This window comes from Athalia rosae, chromosome 6 (genome assembly GCF_917208135.1).
Source record: "Athalia rosae chromosome 6, iyAthRosa1.1, whole genome shotgun sequence".
In the NCBI taxonomy this organism is placed as follows: Eukaryota; Metazoa; Arthropoda; class Insecta; order Hymenoptera; family Athaliidae; genus Athalia; species Athalia rosae.
In genome coordinates this window covers 10,777,297-10,794,529 of record NC_064031.1, presented here as the reverse complement: position 1 = coordinate 10,794,529, position 17,233 = coordinate 10,777,297, and the positions used below count along the sequence as shown (strand labels likewise).

At 43.1% G+C, this 17,233-nt stretch overlaps 6 protein-coding genes across 9 annotated transcripts; 2 read left to right on the top strand and 4 right to left on the bottom strand.

Moving 5' to 3' along the window:
- The first annotated feature begins 198 nt into the window (after positions 1–198).
- LOC105688856 (probable U3 small nucleolar RNA-associated protein 11) lies at positions 199–1,607 on the top strand. 2 transcript variants are annotated; one of them, XM_020853939.2, is made up of 2 exons: positions 199–331; positions 781–1,607. In XM_020853939.2, the coding sequence occupies exon 2, from the start codon at positions 787–789 to the stop codon at positions 1,546–1,548; it is 762 nt and encodes a 253-aa protein (XP_020709598.2). In that variant the 5' UTR covers positions 199–331; positions 781–786; the 3' UTR covers positions 1,549–1,607. The 2 variants fall into 2 exon arrangements, with proteins under 2 accessions (XP_020709598.2, XP_012260886.2); XM_012405463.3 differs by lacking the exon at positions 199–331 and adding an exon at positions 354–509.
- On the bottom strand, positions 1,526–4,933 carry LOC105688791. Of its 2 annotated transcripts, XM_012405341.3 has the most exons (6): positions 3,732–4,933; positions 3,521–3,658; positions 3,311–3,448; positions 3,162–3,248; positions 2,975–3,065; positions 1,526–2,884 (listed from the first exon to the last, which is right to left on the bottom strand). In XM_012405341.3, exons 2-6 carry the CDS (start codon positions 3,615–3,617, stop codon positions 1,702–1,704), a joined length of 1,596 nt encoding a protein of 531 aa, XP_012260764.2. In that variant the 5' UTR covers positions 3,618–3,658; positions 3,732–4,933; the 3' UTR covers positions 1,526–1,701. The 2 variants fall into 2 exon arrangements, with proteins under 2 accessions (XP_012260764.2, XP_048513046.1); XM_048657089.1 differs by having other exon boundaries at positions 3,521–4,933.
- A 147-nt stretch (positions 4,934–5,080) lies between these two features.
- On the bottom strand, positions 5,081–6,086 carry LOC105688885. Its single transcript, XM_020853927.2, has 3 exons — positions 5,696–6,086; positions 5,472–5,620; positions 5,081–5,275 (listed from the first exon to the last, which is right to left on the bottom strand). Exons 1-3 carry the CDS (start codon positions 6,084–6,086, stop codon positions 5,081–5,083), a joined length of 735 nt encoding a protein of 244 aa, XP_020709586.1.
- Positions 6,087–6,517: 431 nt separating this feature from the next.
- LOC105688792 lies at positions 6,518–7,762 on the bottom strand. Its single transcript, XM_048657472.1, has 3 exons — positions 7,627–7,762; positions 7,000–7,281; positions 6,518–6,900 (listed from the first exon to the last, which is right to left on the bottom strand). Exons 1-3 carry the CDS (start codon positions 7,709–7,711, stop codon positions 6,518–6,520), a joined length of 750 nt encoding a protein of 249 aa, XP_048513429.1. The 5' UTR covers positions 7,712–7,762.
- A 152-nt stretch (positions 7,763–7,914) lies between these two features.
- Positions 7,915–12,099, bottom strand: LOC105688884 (coiled-coil domain-containing protein 1-like). Of its 2 annotated transcripts, none has more exons than XM_012405519.3 (6): positions 11,916–12,099; positions 10,834–10,937; positions 10,568–10,750; positions 10,327–10,416; positions 9,735–9,903; positions 7,915–9,655 (listed from the first exon to the last, which is right to left on the bottom strand). In XM_012405519.3, exons 2-6 carry the CDS (start codon positions 10,907–10,909, stop codon positions 8,338–8,340), a joined length of 1,836 nt encoding a protein of 611 aa, XP_012260942.2. In that variant the 5' UTR covers positions 10,910–10,937; positions 11,916–12,099; the 3' UTR covers positions 7,915–8,337. The 2 variants fall into 2 exon arrangements, with proteins under 2 accessions (XP_012260942.2, XP_048513038.1); XM_048657081.1 differs by lacking the exon at positions 11,916–12,099 and adding an exon at positions 11,158–11,837.
- A 1,829-nt stretch (positions 12,100–13,928) lies between these two features.
- Positions 13,929–17,231, top strand: LOC105688827. Its single transcript, XM_012405377.2, has 4 exons — positions 13,929–14,396; positions 15,195–15,422; positions 15,491–15,701; positions 16,189–17,231. The coding sequence occupies exons 1-4, from the start codon at positions 14,327–14,329 to the stop codon at positions 16,727–16,729; spliced, it is 1,050 nt and encodes a 349-aa protein (XP_012260800.2). The 5' UTR covers positions 13,929–14,326; the 3' UTR covers positions 16,730–17,231.
- The last annotated feature ends 2 nt before the right edge of the window (positions 17,232–17,233 follow it).

The following is a 17,233-nucleotide window of genomic DNA, read 5'->3' as shown; positions in this document are numbered from 1 at the left end:
ACGTGTGGTTGAGGTTAAAAATGTCTTACTCACCTAAATATAGAGTACTTTTGTAATATTATTTCAAATATTTCAACATGTAGGCACCCTGGATTTACGATCGCAACAACTGCCACACAGTATTCCGTATTCTCAATTTTTTAACACTTACTGAAGTATGAATTAGAAATTAACACCATCAAACTCGACAAGAAATCCAGAACTCGACTGCTGCGATCTGACTGCGTCGTGTGATCGCCATGGACTGCCGTCTGCTGAGGTTTCTTTGGTTTACTACTGCTGTCTGCATGACCTCTACTCTCAACAGCATGACTACTGCTTAGCTGGCAAGGTAAGGTAGGCTGTTGTTGTTTTGTCTAGTGGGAACGACTGTTGCAGAAGCCTCGTGGATTTGTTGCTTAAAATCAAAGGTGGCGTAAAGTCGTAGTTTTACACTAGTTTTGCAATAATTATAAGTCGCAAACTACACTTGAGGCGCGAGAAAGAAGGATAAATTAATAAGATTATTGGTAAGTAGTTAGTCTTGAACAAATTGTTGACATAATCAGATATTTAAATGACAATTATTATTACAAGACTATTTTTACATTCGTAAATTCAGAATTTAATATATCTCAAACACTCAGAGGTTATGGTCATCAGTAGCCTACATTTTATAGCGAAAACGCAGGCCTAATCTGTTCTATCAAAATCATTTCTCACAAAAGACCTGTGTTTAGGCTATCCATACCTCAACACATGACATTACTTCTCTAGCTCCTTACTCCGTGATTATTACAGATCAATATGTCTTCTTGGAAAAGAGCAGCCAAGGCGAATCAAAAGACTCATCGAGAGAGACACCAGCCTGAATCCCGTGCACACTTGGGTCTATTAGAGAAAAAAAAAGATTATGTAGCAAGGGCTAAAGATTACCATGAGAAACAATCGACCATAAAGCTACTACGTAGAAGGGCATTAAACAAAAATCCAGATGAATTTTACTTTCACATGATTAATGCCAAATTAGATAATGGAGTACATCGGGAAAAGGAAAAGGATGAGGAACACACACCAGATCAAATAAAATTGATGGAGACACAGGACATCAAATATATTTCTTACAAAAGAAATGTTGAAGCGAAGAAGATTGATAAGCTCCAAAGCCAACTGCACATGATCGATGCTGCCAATGAAACAAAAAATAAGCATACATTTTTTGCTGATGACAAACGTGGGGTAAAGAGTTTCGATCTTGCCGAGCATTTAGACACTCACTCCTCACTTTTGGGAAGGCGAACAAATCGACCAAGATTGTCTAAGCTCAAGGAAATGAAACTTCCGGCCATCGACGATCGTCTACTTGCCAAAATGGAACAACAGAAACACATGGCTTACAAGGAATTACACAAGCGGGTTGACCGGGAAAGAGAACTTACTATAATACAACAAAAACTTGAAATGAAACGAGCCCTGCAGGATAAAACAGTTCCTAAGCCCAAGCGAATTAAATCAGCTACTGCGGACGCACCGCCAATTTATCAGTGGAAATTTCAGAGAAAACGCTGATATTGTAATCATTTCAATCCTGCCTAATTTTAATAAATTTATACACTTCATTAAATTAAGTATGAGACTGGATTACTGTTACTTCATCCCTCGTCCTTTGTTTATCCTCTGATATTAGAAAATGCGTTGACTTTTACTCACAACGATAAAAATTTATTGCGGAAATATCATTCTTCCATCTGTCGTATCACTGGTGGTAATTTCAATGATTTTGCTGTTTGGATTAAGTTCGGGTTGGGGTTTCATAGTCTCTAGCTCTTCCGGGCTGGTATCAAATTGAGATACGTTGTTTTGACCGAACGGTCCAATTCTTGAACTGACTCCAAAACTCGGCGGCATTCGGTTGGGGAAATTACTTGTTCTGTTGTCGTAATTCGTGGACGTCCCTACTACGGGGATTGATCCGTCGACTGGAGATTGCGGATTTACTAGAACAAATACTGAAGGAGATATCGGATTCACAAACTCGTATGCCGGCGTAATTGGAATCCGTTGAATGGTCGAAAATTCCGCAGTACCACCTCCATCGGTAAATGTTGAGGCAATATTGAATGCCGAAACATTACCTGGTCCCGATTGTAACATGGGAATCAATATGCTGTCGCCATTGACGATTTTTGAATTTCTTGACGTGGTTTTAGGAAACATTTTGCGATTCGCCGCCGATCTGCTGCTTCTAAATCTTGGCAAACCGTTTCTCCGACCCCGCAGAATCACCTGCATTCTCATTGGTACATTAGATGATTGGCGAACACTTCGTCTCCTACGTTTGCCTTTCTGAATTTCTGTACGCTTTCTTTGTAGATCTGACAAATTGTTCGGTGAAATTTTCACCATTCTACTGTTAGAACCAGAATTTAATGGCAATTTAAATTTACTGCAACCAAATATCTGCTGCAGTTGAATGCTACTCTTGAATTTACCAGGTCGAATTTTACTCGATTTCGTTCTCATCGCTGAGAGCCAACCGATTCCTTGAATTGTTCTCATCTTCCGAAGAAGATGAGTACCGCCCGATCTTTTGAAAATTCCCGACATTTGTTTGGGTGCAGGCCCGGGCGGCATTTGCGCAGATCCTCCAGGAATTGTCCCCATTTGACCTGCAGATAGCTGTTGACCGGTTAAATTCCCCCTTTGGTCAATTAATATTGGACCAGGGGTCGTAGGTTGTATTCCGGGCATCGTTCCATTCAGGACGATGTTGGTTGTCGTCGCCGGCGAAATTGTTGTTACAGAACCATTTGGTAATTGGTTCGAAACACTGATACAGTTGTAATTTATCATCCATCTATCTAATTTGGACGTGAAATCAAGTTGCAAGCAGATCGTTATGGATCTGAAAAATGAAGAATGCATGTCTCATGAGTCTTCGAAATCCGAATTCAATTACATGTTTCGAATGACATGAATCAAGTAAGTAGAATACCTCGGGAACCTGGATAGCTCTATAACATCGGCGCAAGCATAGGAGTGGTAACAGTCCGGTATCGAAGTGCAGACTCTAAACGCTCTGTAATCTGAAAATAAATAAAGTAACGATAACGCTCTGGGGTGCGTTCCGATAAACCAGACAACGTCAAAGGCAACGGGCATGTTCCATGTTGTGTTCATACCTATGACCGAAACATATCGGATAGTGTTCGAACCCAAAGTGATGTTCATGCTCAATCCGGTCGATTGATAGTTGAAATTGACGCAAACTGAAAAGATTCAGACTGTAATACTTGTCGGAGATTTGATCATCATATTGACCATGACTTACAGTTCCTGGTGATGCCCCGAAGTAATATCTTGACGCTCTGGCAACAAGAGCAAGAAAATGCTGTCGAGCACGAACATGTCTTTTGATTTATCGATATGTTTCTTTGGAAGAGGAATCCGGTAGATAGCATATGTGAACCTGAAATAATAAATTGTGTCAGTGTATGCTCTCAGAATTCGAAGTAAAAATAAGAGGCAAGCCTCTACTTACGTCCCATCAAATCGGTGATCGGTTTAACCGCTGAAAAGTTTCCGGGGATGAAAAAAACGACGAAGAAAAAATTCCAGATCAGAGACCAATTCTTCATTGCTCCTTTTTATTCTTTTGCCGTCATATAATTATGACTTTCTACAAGTTTATTGTCAACGTTAAATACGCAATTGTATTTCAAATCATTGCTACGGATTCGACAAAGTTATACTTGTATCACGGGATACGCAGATATATCCCATCGCGAGTAAAGTTGGACTGAGGAATTATTAGAGAAATAATTCCTCTACGGTTTGAACATCACTGCTAGGAACGGTGACCCATTACAGGATGCAATTATCTCGTGAAAAAGCGTTGGAAATGATTATTCAATGCGTTTGTTATATTTTACTATTATTACTACATCCGTATGGGAATTATACCGTCACACCGGTGTCAACATTCGGTGCATTTTGCCATCTCCATTAACTCAACAACTCTTTATAACATGTGATGATGTCACCCACATGCGATATCCTCACGAAAATCTGACCTATTTGTCTCACGTGTCAAGGTGCGTTTATTATTTAGACGCATCGAACATCGGCATTCTCATGAAACTCTTCCAATGAAATTATACGATTTCTCTTGCTCGTCCGCGACTGATACCACAAAAACAGAGGATCGACAATTATATGAACTTTCATTTTTCAATAAGGAAAAAGACTTGGATGACGATCCAAATTTGAACGGGCGATCGCCAGGGAGATAAAACAAGCTATAGATTGATAGTTTATCTATCTAAGTCAAGTACCGCTGTGATAACTTGGTGGTTGTATACTTATATTTTACACTTAGTGTAACGCGATGCCAATCGAAGCAAACGTGTGGATCTCATTGTCGGCTGAGGCAAAGAGAGAGAAAAAGAGACGAAAGAGAAAGAAGACAAACGTGCCAATTCAAAATACGAACAGATTACGGAATAATGCGTGTTGCAAACTCCAATGTGATATCTAGTGCATGCGGATTTCATAATTTATAGTCTTTGCTACGATAAGACTTATCGATCTTTGAATTCAGCTAATATTCAAGTTCTCGGGTCAAGATTGAGTCACATCTATAAAGTGGGTAAATATGTTAGTGGCAGCTTCTCTTTGACGGTGAAAAGTATTCAGCAGTGAATGATATTTGAATTCGGAAATTACATCGAAACAATTCATCATGTTTTTCATCCGTTTGAAAAACCTCGACCATCACGCTTTGTTGACACACCTGGAACCTGCGTATACAAAAATGACGAGAGTTTTTCGAAAGGCTTGGCATTGGCTGATAATGATGGAATTCATAAATGAATTCCTCTTCGAGATTGAATATTTGTGATTTACGTCGTCGTCCACAACGTCATTATGTGATTATCATTGATGAAATTATCGAGCACTCTTTCATTGTGCCAATACAAAAACTTTATACGCGGTGTTCATTCGTCCCTAGGAATGTTGAAATGACTGTTTAAAATATATTTGACAATAAATAATTATAAATATTTATCTAATCTAATACTTTGGATTATAAATTATATGATTAATAGTCAAATAAATCGTCATCATCGTCGTCGTCGTCGTCGTCGTCGTCGTCGCCTTCGTATTCGTCATTGTCTGCGTCATTGTCATCTCCATCCTCGTCGCCTGGAAGAAATTGAACCCCCAGTCCTCCCCCATCCTCCGGTTTGACCACTGCAACACCGTCAGCGCCAAGTCTGAGGCAATCCAGACCGACCTGCGATTCATAAAATCTCGTTAATTCGGTACATGAATTGTTTCTTCCAAAATTTATGAAATTCAGCAATGGAGATCCGAGCCATGATTCGGCTACAACAGCGCTTTTACGATGCACTTTCTTATCAGCTAATTAAATATTTTCGAAGACTTATTGTCACTTAAAGTTCATCGTGAAGTTTGAATTCAAGACGAACCTTAAAGAGCGTAGTCTCTTGGAACTGTCCTTCCATGTTAACGCACGCGTGAACATTTCTTCCCTGGAAGTAAATATTGTAGAATCTAACGCAAGCTCGCACGGCCGGTATGCGCGGAACGGGTACGCAAAAAGGCCTCGGATTTTTACCTGAAAAATTTACAAACAAATAAATTCCCCGAATTGTCTCAGGTGAAAATCGAAGCGATCGAATGTTGTTTTCACCTGAAACGCTCCGCGTGTACAGCACTCTGTCATTCATCAGGACGTTAGCGGTGAACCGGAATTCGTCGGGATCATAAGTGACATTGACGCAGGCTTTTTGCCTGAAAGTGCTGAGTAAGATTCTCGAGCAGCATCCGCAAACTCCGTTGGCGCATTGGCAGGGTCCTTGTCTAGTCACTTGCGCCTGAGTGGTCGTGGTGTTCACAGGAGTCTGCCTGGGGGCGGTTGAACTTGGAGAAATCTTATTTTCGAGCGGAGCTTCTTTTTCCTCGATTCCCGACGTGGACACTAATCCGTTGTCGCGTACGATCAATCTGTTATGCGCCTTCGAGTCCGCCGGACTCTTGCACAACACGATGATAATTAAAACTCCGGCTATCGAAGCCCGCATTTTTGTGCTCCAAAATATGCTCTCGTATCGCAATGTAACAAGTGGGAGCTACACGTCTTATGCCATGTCGAAATTATAACTGACGGGAAGAACGTCCGATCTTACCGGCACCGAGGAGAAGACTTCGATCGGAATCGGCCGGACGTAACGGATTTACGGGGATGACCTCAATCCGAAGAGAAATTTAAGTCCAGTTCGAAATATGCTTTCCTATCACTCTTTAGTAGTTTTATTATTACTCTTACATGACGTACCAGGAAAATGACGCGGTTCAATGGGAGTCTTAAATTATGCGGTCATTAAAAAGCGATTCTTGTTTCGCCGTAATCAAACGATGCGTAGATAAATTCGAATAAATAATTGAATGGTGAAACATGCTTGGAGAAAACTTGGAAGATGATCGATCGATCCTCTGCCTAGACAATTTTTTATTACAATTTGAGTTGGCCGATTTGGTCGTCCCCCTCGGGAGTGAGGGATGTGCTTCCGGTCCCCGGAGATTCCGCAGCTTCGCTGGATTCGAACTCGACTTCGTCGTACGTTTCCGGTTCAGAAGGCTCCGGGTCGGGATAATCGATCATCGGTGCTGATCCGCCGCCAACCTCGTCTGGTTTTACCCACGCTATGCCATCCGTACCGATTTGGAGGCAGTCAAAGTGCAAAACCAAAACTGGCGAATGGACGAATCTCGTCTCTAAATCTACGCAACCCTGAAGTTTGTTCTTCGCAGGCATCGTTAAGTCGTGAAACCTGAGGCAGATTTCCAGTGCTGGGATCCAGGGGAGCGGGGCGCATATCGGCGGGGGATTTTTGGCTGTGAAAAAATGATTATTAATATGAGATTCAACGAGATTGAATTTTTTAACAATTTGATATACTATACCTATGGTGAAATAAGGAGATTTCTGCTCACCAGACAACATGCTGGTCAGAACATTTCTATCGTTCATAGAGAGTTGTATTCTTAGAGCAAGGTCCTGTGGGTCGTAGGTGAAGTTGGCACACGCCGTTTGATCGAATTTTATTCTGGTAATATTGATACCGGCGCAGCATCCGCAGGATGAATCTTCGCAGGCACACGGTAAGCCACGAAATCCGATTCTCGTAAATGGAAATCGTCCGGCGTCCTCAATTTCGGATGGCAATGTCAAGTTTGTCGAAGGATCATAATAGATGGATTTGTACGCTTCCAAAACTGGAACCAAATGAGTAAATAAATGAATAGAATGCGTAAATCTATTCTATCTTATTGGTTGTGATCAGAATACTGATGAAGAAGAGCGAATGTGCGAATACTCGAGTCTGCATCCTCAGCAGTCTCGTTGCCATAGCAACTAGTAAGTGCAGCATCCCGGCAAAACCCATAAGACAGTGAACCCGTATGGACCTCAAGGTCACGATCAGGCAACACCGACACTTTCCTTTTCTCACCTCACATACATACATGTATGCGGATACAAAAACACAGCATTTACTCACACGTATCAACTATTATGCAGCAGAGGCGCTGAGAAATGTGATTATTGATCGATCGGCTTACCTTTTATGTGATTGTTGATTTTCGCGCCTTCGTGAGATGGTAAAAAGTAACAAATCGCCAGCAGAAAAATAATGATTTTCGCCATGTCTAGGAAACAAGTTTCGCAGTGTATTTTATAATCGCGAACCGAGAGTTCTTCGCAACACAACCGATCCCTCCCAGGAGCTGGTACAAAATGAGCAAAGGAGTTTCGTCTTGAAGTATATTACGAGTGAAAGATGATGCGAATACAAAAAAATTATCGGTAGACATCGACCGACTTTCGTTAGAAAGTCACAAATCATTCAATTTAGCATAATTTCATGATATTTATTCAGTTTGTGTACTTTTTGTCATCGGTATGAACGAAAGACTGCAGTGCATGTTGAAAAATGACAATGGAATTCATGCGATGCGACGGTGGTTATATACACCATACAGATATTCTCGTATATTTTTAACTTAGACAGTATAATAAATTACATAAATATATCAGACAAATGATTTTAAATATAGATTAAATTATAAATATTGGGGTTAGTCTGAAATAAGTTAATAATATCAACATTTTTTTTAATTTATGGCTGAGCTTGCTGCAGGGTTCCGAAGACGACGAGGGACGATGTGTATCGCGATTTACAGCTTTACAACTGCGTCGCTGCTATAACGTCGACAAGTCGCAAATCCCCTGGATCAATTTTTACTGTTTTTATAATCTTATTGTTTTTCATTCTAAAGTCTCATAACTCTGCTTTGACGACCGCTTCTCATATGTCTTTGCTGTCGTTTTCTCGCCAACATTTCCGCCAAACCGAATCCATAATCAGCGTCGTCCTCCTCGGGATCTGCCGTCTCATTGTTCGATATCTTGTCCTTCTTCGCTTCGTCTTTATCATCTCCCGTAATAGCGGTTATCAAGGCCTCTTCATCCTCGTCATCGTCATCGACGAGACTCTCCTCGTCGCTGTCGGTCGCATCGATTTTATCGGACTCGGAATTTTGTTCGTCGCTATCATCCTCAGCGTCCTCATCTTTCTCGTCGTCGGCCTCATCCTCCGCAGTTTCTGAGGTCTCTGGTTTATCCTGACCGTCTACAGCCTCCTCTTTTTCGTCGTCATCCTCATCTTCTTCGAGACTGTCACCACCAAGAATATCGTCGTCTTCGTCGTCTTCTTCTTCGTCGTCGTCCTCCTCTTCATCCGCCTCCGTGGATGCTTGAACTTCGTTCTTAATCGGATCGGGTTTGTTCGGCTTGGAAATCGGGACGATTGGCTTCTTCGCGTCATTTTGTATGGCGTTTACCGTATTAGCTGTAGCCGCGGGCTTCTTCTGGATTGGTTTAATTTTATTAACATTACTCGTCGGTTTCACGATCGCCTCTTCTGGCTTCGGTACGATCTTTTCGTCAACAGCAGATGCAGCAGGTTGAAGAACGTTGTCTTGTATGACCGATCCGAGAGGAACCAAGTCATCGGTAGAAGCCGTTTGTTCCGTGGCCGGGTCAATAGCTGCTGAAACTTCGGTCTCAGCGGCATTGATCTTCTGCGTAACTTCCTCCGCGACATTCGTAACATCGGGAAGTTGCTCCGGTTCGGGACTCGCGGGTTGAACAATTACGTCGTTTCCTATCGGGGATTCGTTGCCGGAAATAACGGGTACATCCGCTTCGATTACGCTAGGATTTTCGCTGATCGGCTTGTTGAGCAGAGGGATAGAAAAGGAGGGAAAAGCAGTGGGCGCGGGGGTTGTTACTTTCGGTTTTTTCGGCGTGTCATCGTCTCCGAATATATCGAAAAGAGATCCAAGTCCCAGAACGTCGTCGTCGTCGTCATCGTCGTCGTCGTCGTCGTCCGCGGACGAAGACGGAACGGCGTTTCCCTCGGGTGTATCTTCGGCATCGTCGTCGTCGTCGTCGTCGTCGTCATCGTCGTCGTCGTCGTCGGATCCCAGACCGAAAATGTCGTCGTCGTCGTCGTCGTCGTCAGCCGGGTCAGCTTCTACGATCGGCAAAGGTTCCGCGGGGCGCAGCTTCAGACCGTCGGGTCCAAATCTTAAACCACAGAAATAAGTTGGATTCGGTTTCCAATCGCTGAGACGTCATCAAAAAATTTATCGGATAGTCGTATTACCTGAAGCAGCTCACTCGCAGACTGGCTTCAACTTGACTCGATGATTCCAATTCCAGACCAAGACAGGCCTTGAAATGCTCGTTTGCTTCGCGTTGAATCGAATAAATCCTTCCGCAAAATTTGGAGAATCCTCCCGGCAAGGGTAAGCATACAGGCTTAGGACTTTTACCTATCAAATAAGATAAAATATATATGAAGTAGAAAGTAAGATGTATTATTTGTTTTTCTCCAAGTACCATCTACGTAATTCTTGGGTAAATTAAACGGTCTGGTCTAGTAGAAATCGATATTCCGAGAAAGAAAAGATCTGTTGTCCGCGTAGCGTTTTGCGTCAATTCAAACGAATCGATGAGTCAGAAAGTTTAGTGTTGAGAAAGTTGGTGCGCTCTGGCTTCCTTCTGAAGCGCAAACAAAGCCGGACATTTGCATAACGTAAGTACGTACAGCATACATGAATGTATAAACATAGTTACAGCCTGCATAAAATAGGCACACGGATATCAATAGTCATATTTTTCAACAAACATTTAATATCCGTAGTGAAATTTTATGCAGCTGCTTTAATAAACCGTGTGAAAATTATCTGGCTCACCGTTTACGACGGTGCTGGTCAAGATGTTATCGCCGAAGCTCAATTGCAGTCCCATATTGTCACCCTTTAAATACTGGACGGATGCACATCCTGTAAAATATAATATACATCCAACATTATCTGCGACGTTAATCGCCGTTTCAACGCCATAGTACGGTTAACAGTAATCAACAACACTTCACGTTACAGAGGACGGTTAAGTGTTACACCTGTAACGAGTAATTAGGTAATTGGCACCCACCTGGTCCTTTCAACTGAACAACTGGGATATTAAAGTCTCTGCAACAGTTGCAAATGTTATCGTTGCAAGTGCAGTATTTGTTAACGTTATCGGTCGCCTGTTTCAATGAGATTGTCGCCACGCCGGCGTTGCTCTGTTTGGTAGCTCTGATCACCCTGTGAAGACTGGCGACCTCGTCGCGATCTGGAATCGATCCGATAATTGAGAAACAAATTACGAATCGTGGAATAAAATAATCGCGGTCCGATAAACGGAAATCTACCCACCGATTACTCTGGCGTACGCTGCGAATGCGACCAATAGGAATATGAGCAACAGCTCAAAAACCATCGATAATCTCATGATGATCGATGAAAATTATTGCGAATGCCTGGAAAACGAGAATGAAAAAAAAAAATGCAAAAATTAGTATCCTATCACCAAGGTATATACCTACTGATTGTCAACCCCAATACCGTTACCTTGCAGTACATTTATGATTGACGTTAGTTTCTCGAGGTCGTGATATATATTTATCGCGAATTTTTAAATAACAGTATTACGCATGTATACTGGAAATAATTTCTCTAAACCACGAAAAATGATCGTACCTAGTGCTCGTGTTTAAATATATCGTACGAGCGTAGTATGACAAATGTCTATGCGGGGCAGAATCCTGCGCGTTCCTTCGGGCGTGACCGAATGCCCTACATCTTCGGCGGTCACGGTCAAAGACGACTTTAAAAACCAACACGAAATACGTATGTAACTATGGTAGGTAACAACGGGGGTACCCCGACGCCGTACAAGTCGAGGAAGTGCTTCTATGGTCCGGTCAGCAAATTGAAGAAGTCGCGTACGTCCAACTCCTCAACATGGCTAACTGGGCTGAACGCCTCGGCATTGATGTCACGATCCATGTCCCCTGATGCACGCTACATGCATTCGTAGCCCGTACGTGTGTTTCCCGTATGCGGAAACCGAATTACTGTTACTTTTGAAGAAATTTTTTTTTCTATAGTTTTCCGATTATCCGCGCTGTCCTCTCGTTCGAAATAGAACGAACGGTCGAGTTATTGAAATGAAAAAACGCGGAGAAAGCTCACCCGAATAAAAAAACGAAAATTATACGTCATCCGAGTAACGCGTGGTCGAAAAGAGTAGGAAAAAGAAAAAAAAATGGGTCGACGAGATCAGAGGATCGATATCATGTGTGAAATACCGATCCCTTGGTCCTTGAAGTCATTCGCTCCCCACCACGTTAACCACCACCGAAAAGAGACAGGACGAAAAAAAGGAAGAGTAGAGAAAAAAAAGACGACTGTATATATATCTCACATTTTGTAAGTTGAACCGGAATTTCACTCACCCCAAAAAATAAAGATGCCAAATACAAAAATTCCTCTCGTTTGTCTACCGTGTCCGCGATCAAGTAAGGCTGACCCTCCTCCTTTTACTTCCTTCCTTCTTCAATTCCTGCACCGTACGTCTATCGCCGTAGCTGCTTTTTAGACTCTTAATCTTACGGTGGCCAATGTCCAACTGAAGATCCCGCTTAACTCCCCCCAAGAAGTTCTTTAAGTCGGTCATCCGGTTGCCCCCACTTCCGCTACCGATACCTAAGTCGTAACAAGCGGAAGGTAGGACTACTCTTCTATTCTGGCTCTACGTGCGTACCTTTACCGCCTCCTCGTCTCCTACGGCGTCGTCATTATACCTCTCGATACTTGGAGATTTTTAACCGCTCCTCACCTCCGCGAAGAGCCAGCCACCTTATACTCCGGCATCCGAACTACGTGAGGATGCATTCTATGCATCTCCGATCTAGACCTTGAGCGTACGACTTATCAGCTCTTAAATGGCGAACCGTGAACTCTACGTGCTTCCGCATCGCCTATGTACCCTATGGTTAATTACTTGGGAATTCTACACCTGTAATGAAAATGAATCCATCAATTTTGTTGTTTCTTTGTCTTTTTCTCTTTTTCTTTCTGCGGACTATAGGTATCGAAGAAACTGCAAGACCTGTTTTCCGGCTATTGATTATCGAAACGACAGACTTCCGATAGCAATTGCATTTATTTATTTTCGATTCCCGACGAAGGAAAAGGCGGATATTAAGGTTGAATTTCTCTCGGATCGGGTGACGTCATCGTCCGAGAAAGGAAATATAAATAAATCTGTCAAAACACAGGCATCGGCTCGGTATTTCGGTGGATAAAAAGACCTTTCTCCGTTTAGTGGGTCAAAGAAAGTTGTGGCCGACGTAGTGGTTTGCCTTGGATAATAATTTTTCGTTCCACCAACGGCGTGGCCCCATCGTTGACCGAGACCTTAAGCTCTGAAAACGTGGAACCAGGAAGTAGATAAATTGTCCAAGATATACGTTTCATGTGCGTGAAAAACGTGGCTGGTTTGTTATGGCGTCGGTCACGAAAGATCTTCGAACCGATCGCGGGATGATCTCCCGTAAATGTAGGCCAAGAATGAGAAACAGGTTTTTATATAATCTTACGGGGATCCGAGTATCGTCTATAATAGGCGTTCGTAGCTGTTGAACATTATTCATCTTCGTTATCTAATTATACATCCAAATTGATCGAACCGATCGAACACCCATAGAGCTTGGCCGACGGATCGACTCGCGGTTTGCGTAATACCGCTGCGATTATAACGTGAAGGATCGTCCGTTCGATTTTTCGGAACTTCGATCGCTTTTGGTTTTATTTCAACATGGAATTTCGCACCGCGCTGTAGTCGGCGGCGAAAGTCATCCGAAAATTGGTCAATATAGAAAATAGACCCACCCGCGCACGTCTCTCACGCGATATCCCCATAATTCTTATATGGGATACTTGATGAAATTCTGAAAGGTCGGGAGGACAACGGACCGCCACAATGGACCGTTTAGAAATTTGCAACGCTCTTTTATCGCCGCCCACGCCCGCGGATCGGTTGACAAAAATCCGTCTCGCCTGAAGCGAGAGACTCCGAGAAACGTAGTGGCGTAAGTGGTCGCCGATCCGACGCGCTTTCGCTTCGGATCAATTCCGAAGTAAAGTCGAAGCAACGGGACGGGAATCGGCCGAGGGAACTTCTCTCTCTCTCCGAAAAATCGATTCGACATTTTTCGTTATCAGTTCGCAGAAGTCGCTCTCGGCGAGATATTCTCGCCGCGGAGGGACGACGCGTCGAGATAACGCCGGAGATTTTTCGATAGCCGGAAATATGAAGGACATGGGGCCTTCCGGAGCCAAGGGCAGGATCCAGGTCACCCGGTAACCCAGATGAGGTTCCTTGCCGTCTCGGTTCGTCCAATGACAAGGTCTCCCCGCCGATCTCTGGCCAATAACGTCGGGTCTTTCCAACCCACGATTTGCTCGGCGCGTATGAGAGTCGCGTGCTCTGTGTCTCGGCAGATTTAAGCCTGTTCCTTGGCGGGCAGGATCTCCGAGGCGTCTGCCTTTTACAAATTTCCGCAACCGCGTTTTCGCCGCTTTTTCATTATCGCGAAAGTTTTCCTATATACCGTTTCGCTATTAACCACAGTTTGTATTCCTCGTTCGTCGATCGCGGTCGATTGTTTTATTTAACGCGTTCTATTTTTAGTTGCTGAATCGTTACGCATACAATTTTTTCTTCCGTTTTTTTTTTTTTTTTTCTCTGCAATTCCTTTTTGTTCTCAACATTCATTCGCATCTTCGAACCAATTTCGAATAACGAAAGGAACGTTCGGCCGGTATACAAATAAAAGGAAACAAAGGAAACAAGTTGTACATTATGAATATTACGGTGACGTTATTGGTCCTTTGCACAGTGATGGTAACCGTGTCATCTGCGGGGATTCTCGGTGAGATTTTCTATCCCAAACATGGAGTATAATTAATTTAAATATTAATCGATATGGTGCTACGATGTGAAAATTCGGGAAAATGGGTCTCGCATTGATTAACAACTAATTTAAATAACGACCATACCTGCGGCAGGATTTCAGTTATTCATAAACTTATGTAAGCCAAAAATTTTTGATTCGATGACAAAAGTGGGGTAAATTTCAACGAAGCTTTTCTAACAAGGGTCAGTCACCATCGAAATCGATGGTCTCGATTATCTCGGATTTCTAACGCCTCTTGATAAATCCCACCTCGATTCTGGACCCGATAAGTTACGGCGGAAGAGGTCCACCGCCGTGATCTCAAGGTACGAGCCTCGATTGCATCGCAATGTAGCTACCCACTAATCAACTCGATCACCGTGTGCTTTTCCGTACTAATGAAGATGTTGTTCACGACTTGTCCTATTAACGTAGGAAAGTAACTCGTTAGAAATCTTTGATTATGTGGCACACTTCGCTCGCGTACTTCAATTATTACACCCCGCACATGTACGAAGTGGTACGTGCCGAGCCTAATTCCATTGATAACAAACTAAGAAAGAAATCAGAGAAATCGCTGAAATCATATTCAGTCCGTAGATCGATCGAGAGGGAAAATTTGTCGACGATACGAATCGTCCGGTGCAATCGGGGCTCGCGAGGACCGGTTAAGAAAACGAACGAATACCGACGCTCGAAAACGATGATAGTTTCATCGAGCACCGGTCCTTTACCTATATGCATGTAATATTTGTGAAACTGCATGTGCAACAGATAGCCTATTCTCTTGGGGACTCGCTGAAACCGAAGCCCGTTCGACAACACCGCCGTCAAAGTGTCTCTGTCAAACATCCGGTTGCCTGTGTTGCGTCGACCTTAATTTAACGTCGGCCATTGACCTGGGAGGTCCTGCCTGTCTGAACATCAAGCAAAGGGAAGAAAATGTCACGCTCAACATGAGTTTCGGCGATAACCCGATGCACAATGCCACGATACGCATAGGTAATTATCGGAGTAGAATTCACGGCAGGCTTTCAATTTAATCGAATCGATGTTTCGCCAACCCGCAGCTCAGGCAGCGAACAAGCGAACCTGCATGGACCTTCTGTCGGATTTGGCGCAAATCTGCGCGACTTTTACGAGCGTAAAAGAAGCGGTGTCCGCAGGTCACGACGGTTGTCTAGCCGTCGAACCAGCCTTACTCGGCACGACTCAGGCTGTCTACCCGATCGGTTGTTTCAACTTTAACCAGGGCAGCATTCGACAACTCGACACCACGGTGTAAGTGTGTAAAATAAGTAAACCGAGTGGCTACCACCGATGTTATTACCTGTACGGTTTTCATGATCGCGCGGGCGAAACGAAACGAAACGAAACGATATACCTACGACGCGAAGCTTTCACCGTACAATATGAGAGACACGTGGGTGATCATCAAATTTCTACGCGTTGCTTTATCTTTTGTCTTTCTCATGGAAATGGGACAACGGTCGCATTCTAGAAAGATGAACATACATGGTATCGAATATCCGCTCGGACGGTAAAAATTTCTGTAAAAAGGTCATCGTTCCAAGTTGAAAAATTTAAGCTATGCTGAAACAACGGAAAAACTGTTGAACTTTTCGGCCCACCGAGTTCGATACCCACTCCCGTTTCTTGCATTCTCGTACAAAAAACGAAAGTACATCGATGCTAAGATTTACGGCAAGATTCTAATCAGTTTTTGTACTGCAATAAAACCTAACAAAAAAATGATTCTACCTCACAGCGTTCCAGTGGAAACCCCGGAGACGCCGGAGTCCTCGGGATCAGCGGAAGAGGAAGATTACAATCTCAATACCGAGGAGTTGATAGCAGCGGTATCCGAAAGTGCGGAGCAAGGATTCGCGATGTTCTCTCAATGGCTCGGTTTGAATCTGACTCCTAAAAACCAGACGTCCGGCCCAACGGAAATCGGGGGCGAGGATGTTGCCGAGGAAAATGGCGATCACGGAGGTTCGTCAAGGACTTCGAGGAAGCTAGGAGACGATGCGATCCACCAACGGGACGGAAGTGACGAGCGTTTCAAACAGATCCTCAGCGCCCAGGACAACATTCAGAAGGAATCCCCGAGGATCGGTCAATCCAGCGGAGTGGAAACGACGTACGTTTACACGGCGCCGTCGCGTCCCGGGCACCTCAATTCTGTCGTCGAAGAAGCGGCGATCAAAGAACCTGAAGTACCGCAAGGTCACCTCGCCGTGGTCCCTAGGGAGTCCAGGAGGGGTGGCAGGGCCTACAATATTCATCAGCACGTTAATGAAATTTAGAAAGAGATTGTAGAGTTGAACGAAAAACACGTCTGCCCAGCGATCGTCGCAACCGGCATTGAAGTCTCCATAAGTTGATGTTCATTTTCTCTCATATAATGGAATTACACTTTTTCCCTAAGTATTATCGATTCGAAATAGATTCATATTTTTATCACCACCTCGTGGGAGGTGTAGATTTTCTACCGTCGCGAATAGATATACTTATACGCGTATATATATATATATATCATCTGCAAGATATAGTTTTTAAGATGGTATTAAGTTTCTATACCTTATAAAAATTTTATTTATTATTAATAATTATTATTATTGTTTATTTTGTATATTTAAGTTACACGGTTGCATTGAAAAATGTGCTGCACTTTTAATTTTACGTCTCCATAAGCGTAACACATCATATAATATAATATATAATTTATAAGAGAATTGTATAAAAGATATATATTTGTATGTATATATATTGTATACGTTCTTCAAACAATAAAAATTCTAAAATATACA

Coding starts and splice junctions, on each gene's coding strand:
- LOC105688856 (XM_020853939.2), top strand. CDS start 787: ATGTCTTCTTGGAAAAGAGCAGCCAAGGCGAATCAAAAGACTCATCGA.
- LOC105688791 (XM_048657089.1), bottom strand. CDS start 3,617: ATGAAGAATTGGTCTCTGATCTGGAATTTTTTCTTCGTCGTTTTTTTC. Junction 3,449..3,520: donor GATCACCGATTTGATGGGAC/GTAAGTAGAGGC, acceptor TTATTATTTCAG/GTTCACATATGCTATCTACC. Junction 2,885..2,974: donor GAGCTATCCAGGTTCCCGAG/GTATTCTACTTA, acceptor TTCATTTTTCAG/ATCCATAACGATCTGCTTGC.
- LOC105688885 (XM_020853927.2), bottom strand. CDS start 6,086: ATGCGGGCTTCGATAGCCGGAGTTTTAATTATCATCGTGTTGTGCAAG. Junction 5,621..5,695: donor GTACACGCGGAGCGTTTCAG/GTGAAAACAACA, acceptor TAAATTTTTCAG/GTAAAAATCCGAGGCCTTTT. Junction 5,276..5,471: donor AAGAGACTACGCTCTTTAAG/GTTCGTCTTGAA, acceptor TATGAATCGCAG/GTCGGTCTGGATTGCCTCAG.
- LOC105688792 (XM_048657472.1), bottom strand. CDS start 7,711: ATGGCGAAAATCATTATTTTTCTGCTGGCGATTTGTTACTTTTTACCA. Junction 7,282..7,626: donor AATCAACAATCACATAAAAG/GTAAGCCGATCG, acceptor ATTTGGTTCCAG/TTTTGGAAGCGTACAAATCC. Junction 6,901..6,999: donor TCTGACCAGCATGTTGTCTG/GTGAGCAGAAAT, acceptor ATTTTTTCACAG/CCAAAAATCCCCCGCCGATA.
- LOC105688884 (XM_012405519.3), bottom strand. CDS start 10,909: ATGAGATTATCGATGGTTTTTGAGCTGTTGCTCATATTCCTATTGGTC. Junction 10,751..10,833: donor AGCGTACGCCAGAGTAATCG/GTGGGTAGATTT, acceptor GATCGATTCCAG/ATCGCGACGAGGTCGCCAGT. Junction 10,417..10,567: donor TGTTCAGTTGAAAGGACCAG/GTGGGTGCCAAT, acceptor TATATTTTACAG/GATGTGCATCCGTCCAGTAT.
- LOC105688827 (XM_012405377.2), top strand. CDS start 14,327: ATGAATATTACGGTGACGTTATTGGTCCTTTGCACAGTGATGGTAACC. Junction 15,423..15,490: donor CAATGCCACGATACGCATAG/GTAATTATCGGA, acceptor GCCAACCCGCAG/CTCAGGCAGCGAACAAGCGA. Junction 15,702..16,188: donor CGACAACTCGACACCACGGT/GTAAGTGTGTAA, acceptor TCTACCTCACAG/CGTTCCAGTGGAAACCCCGG.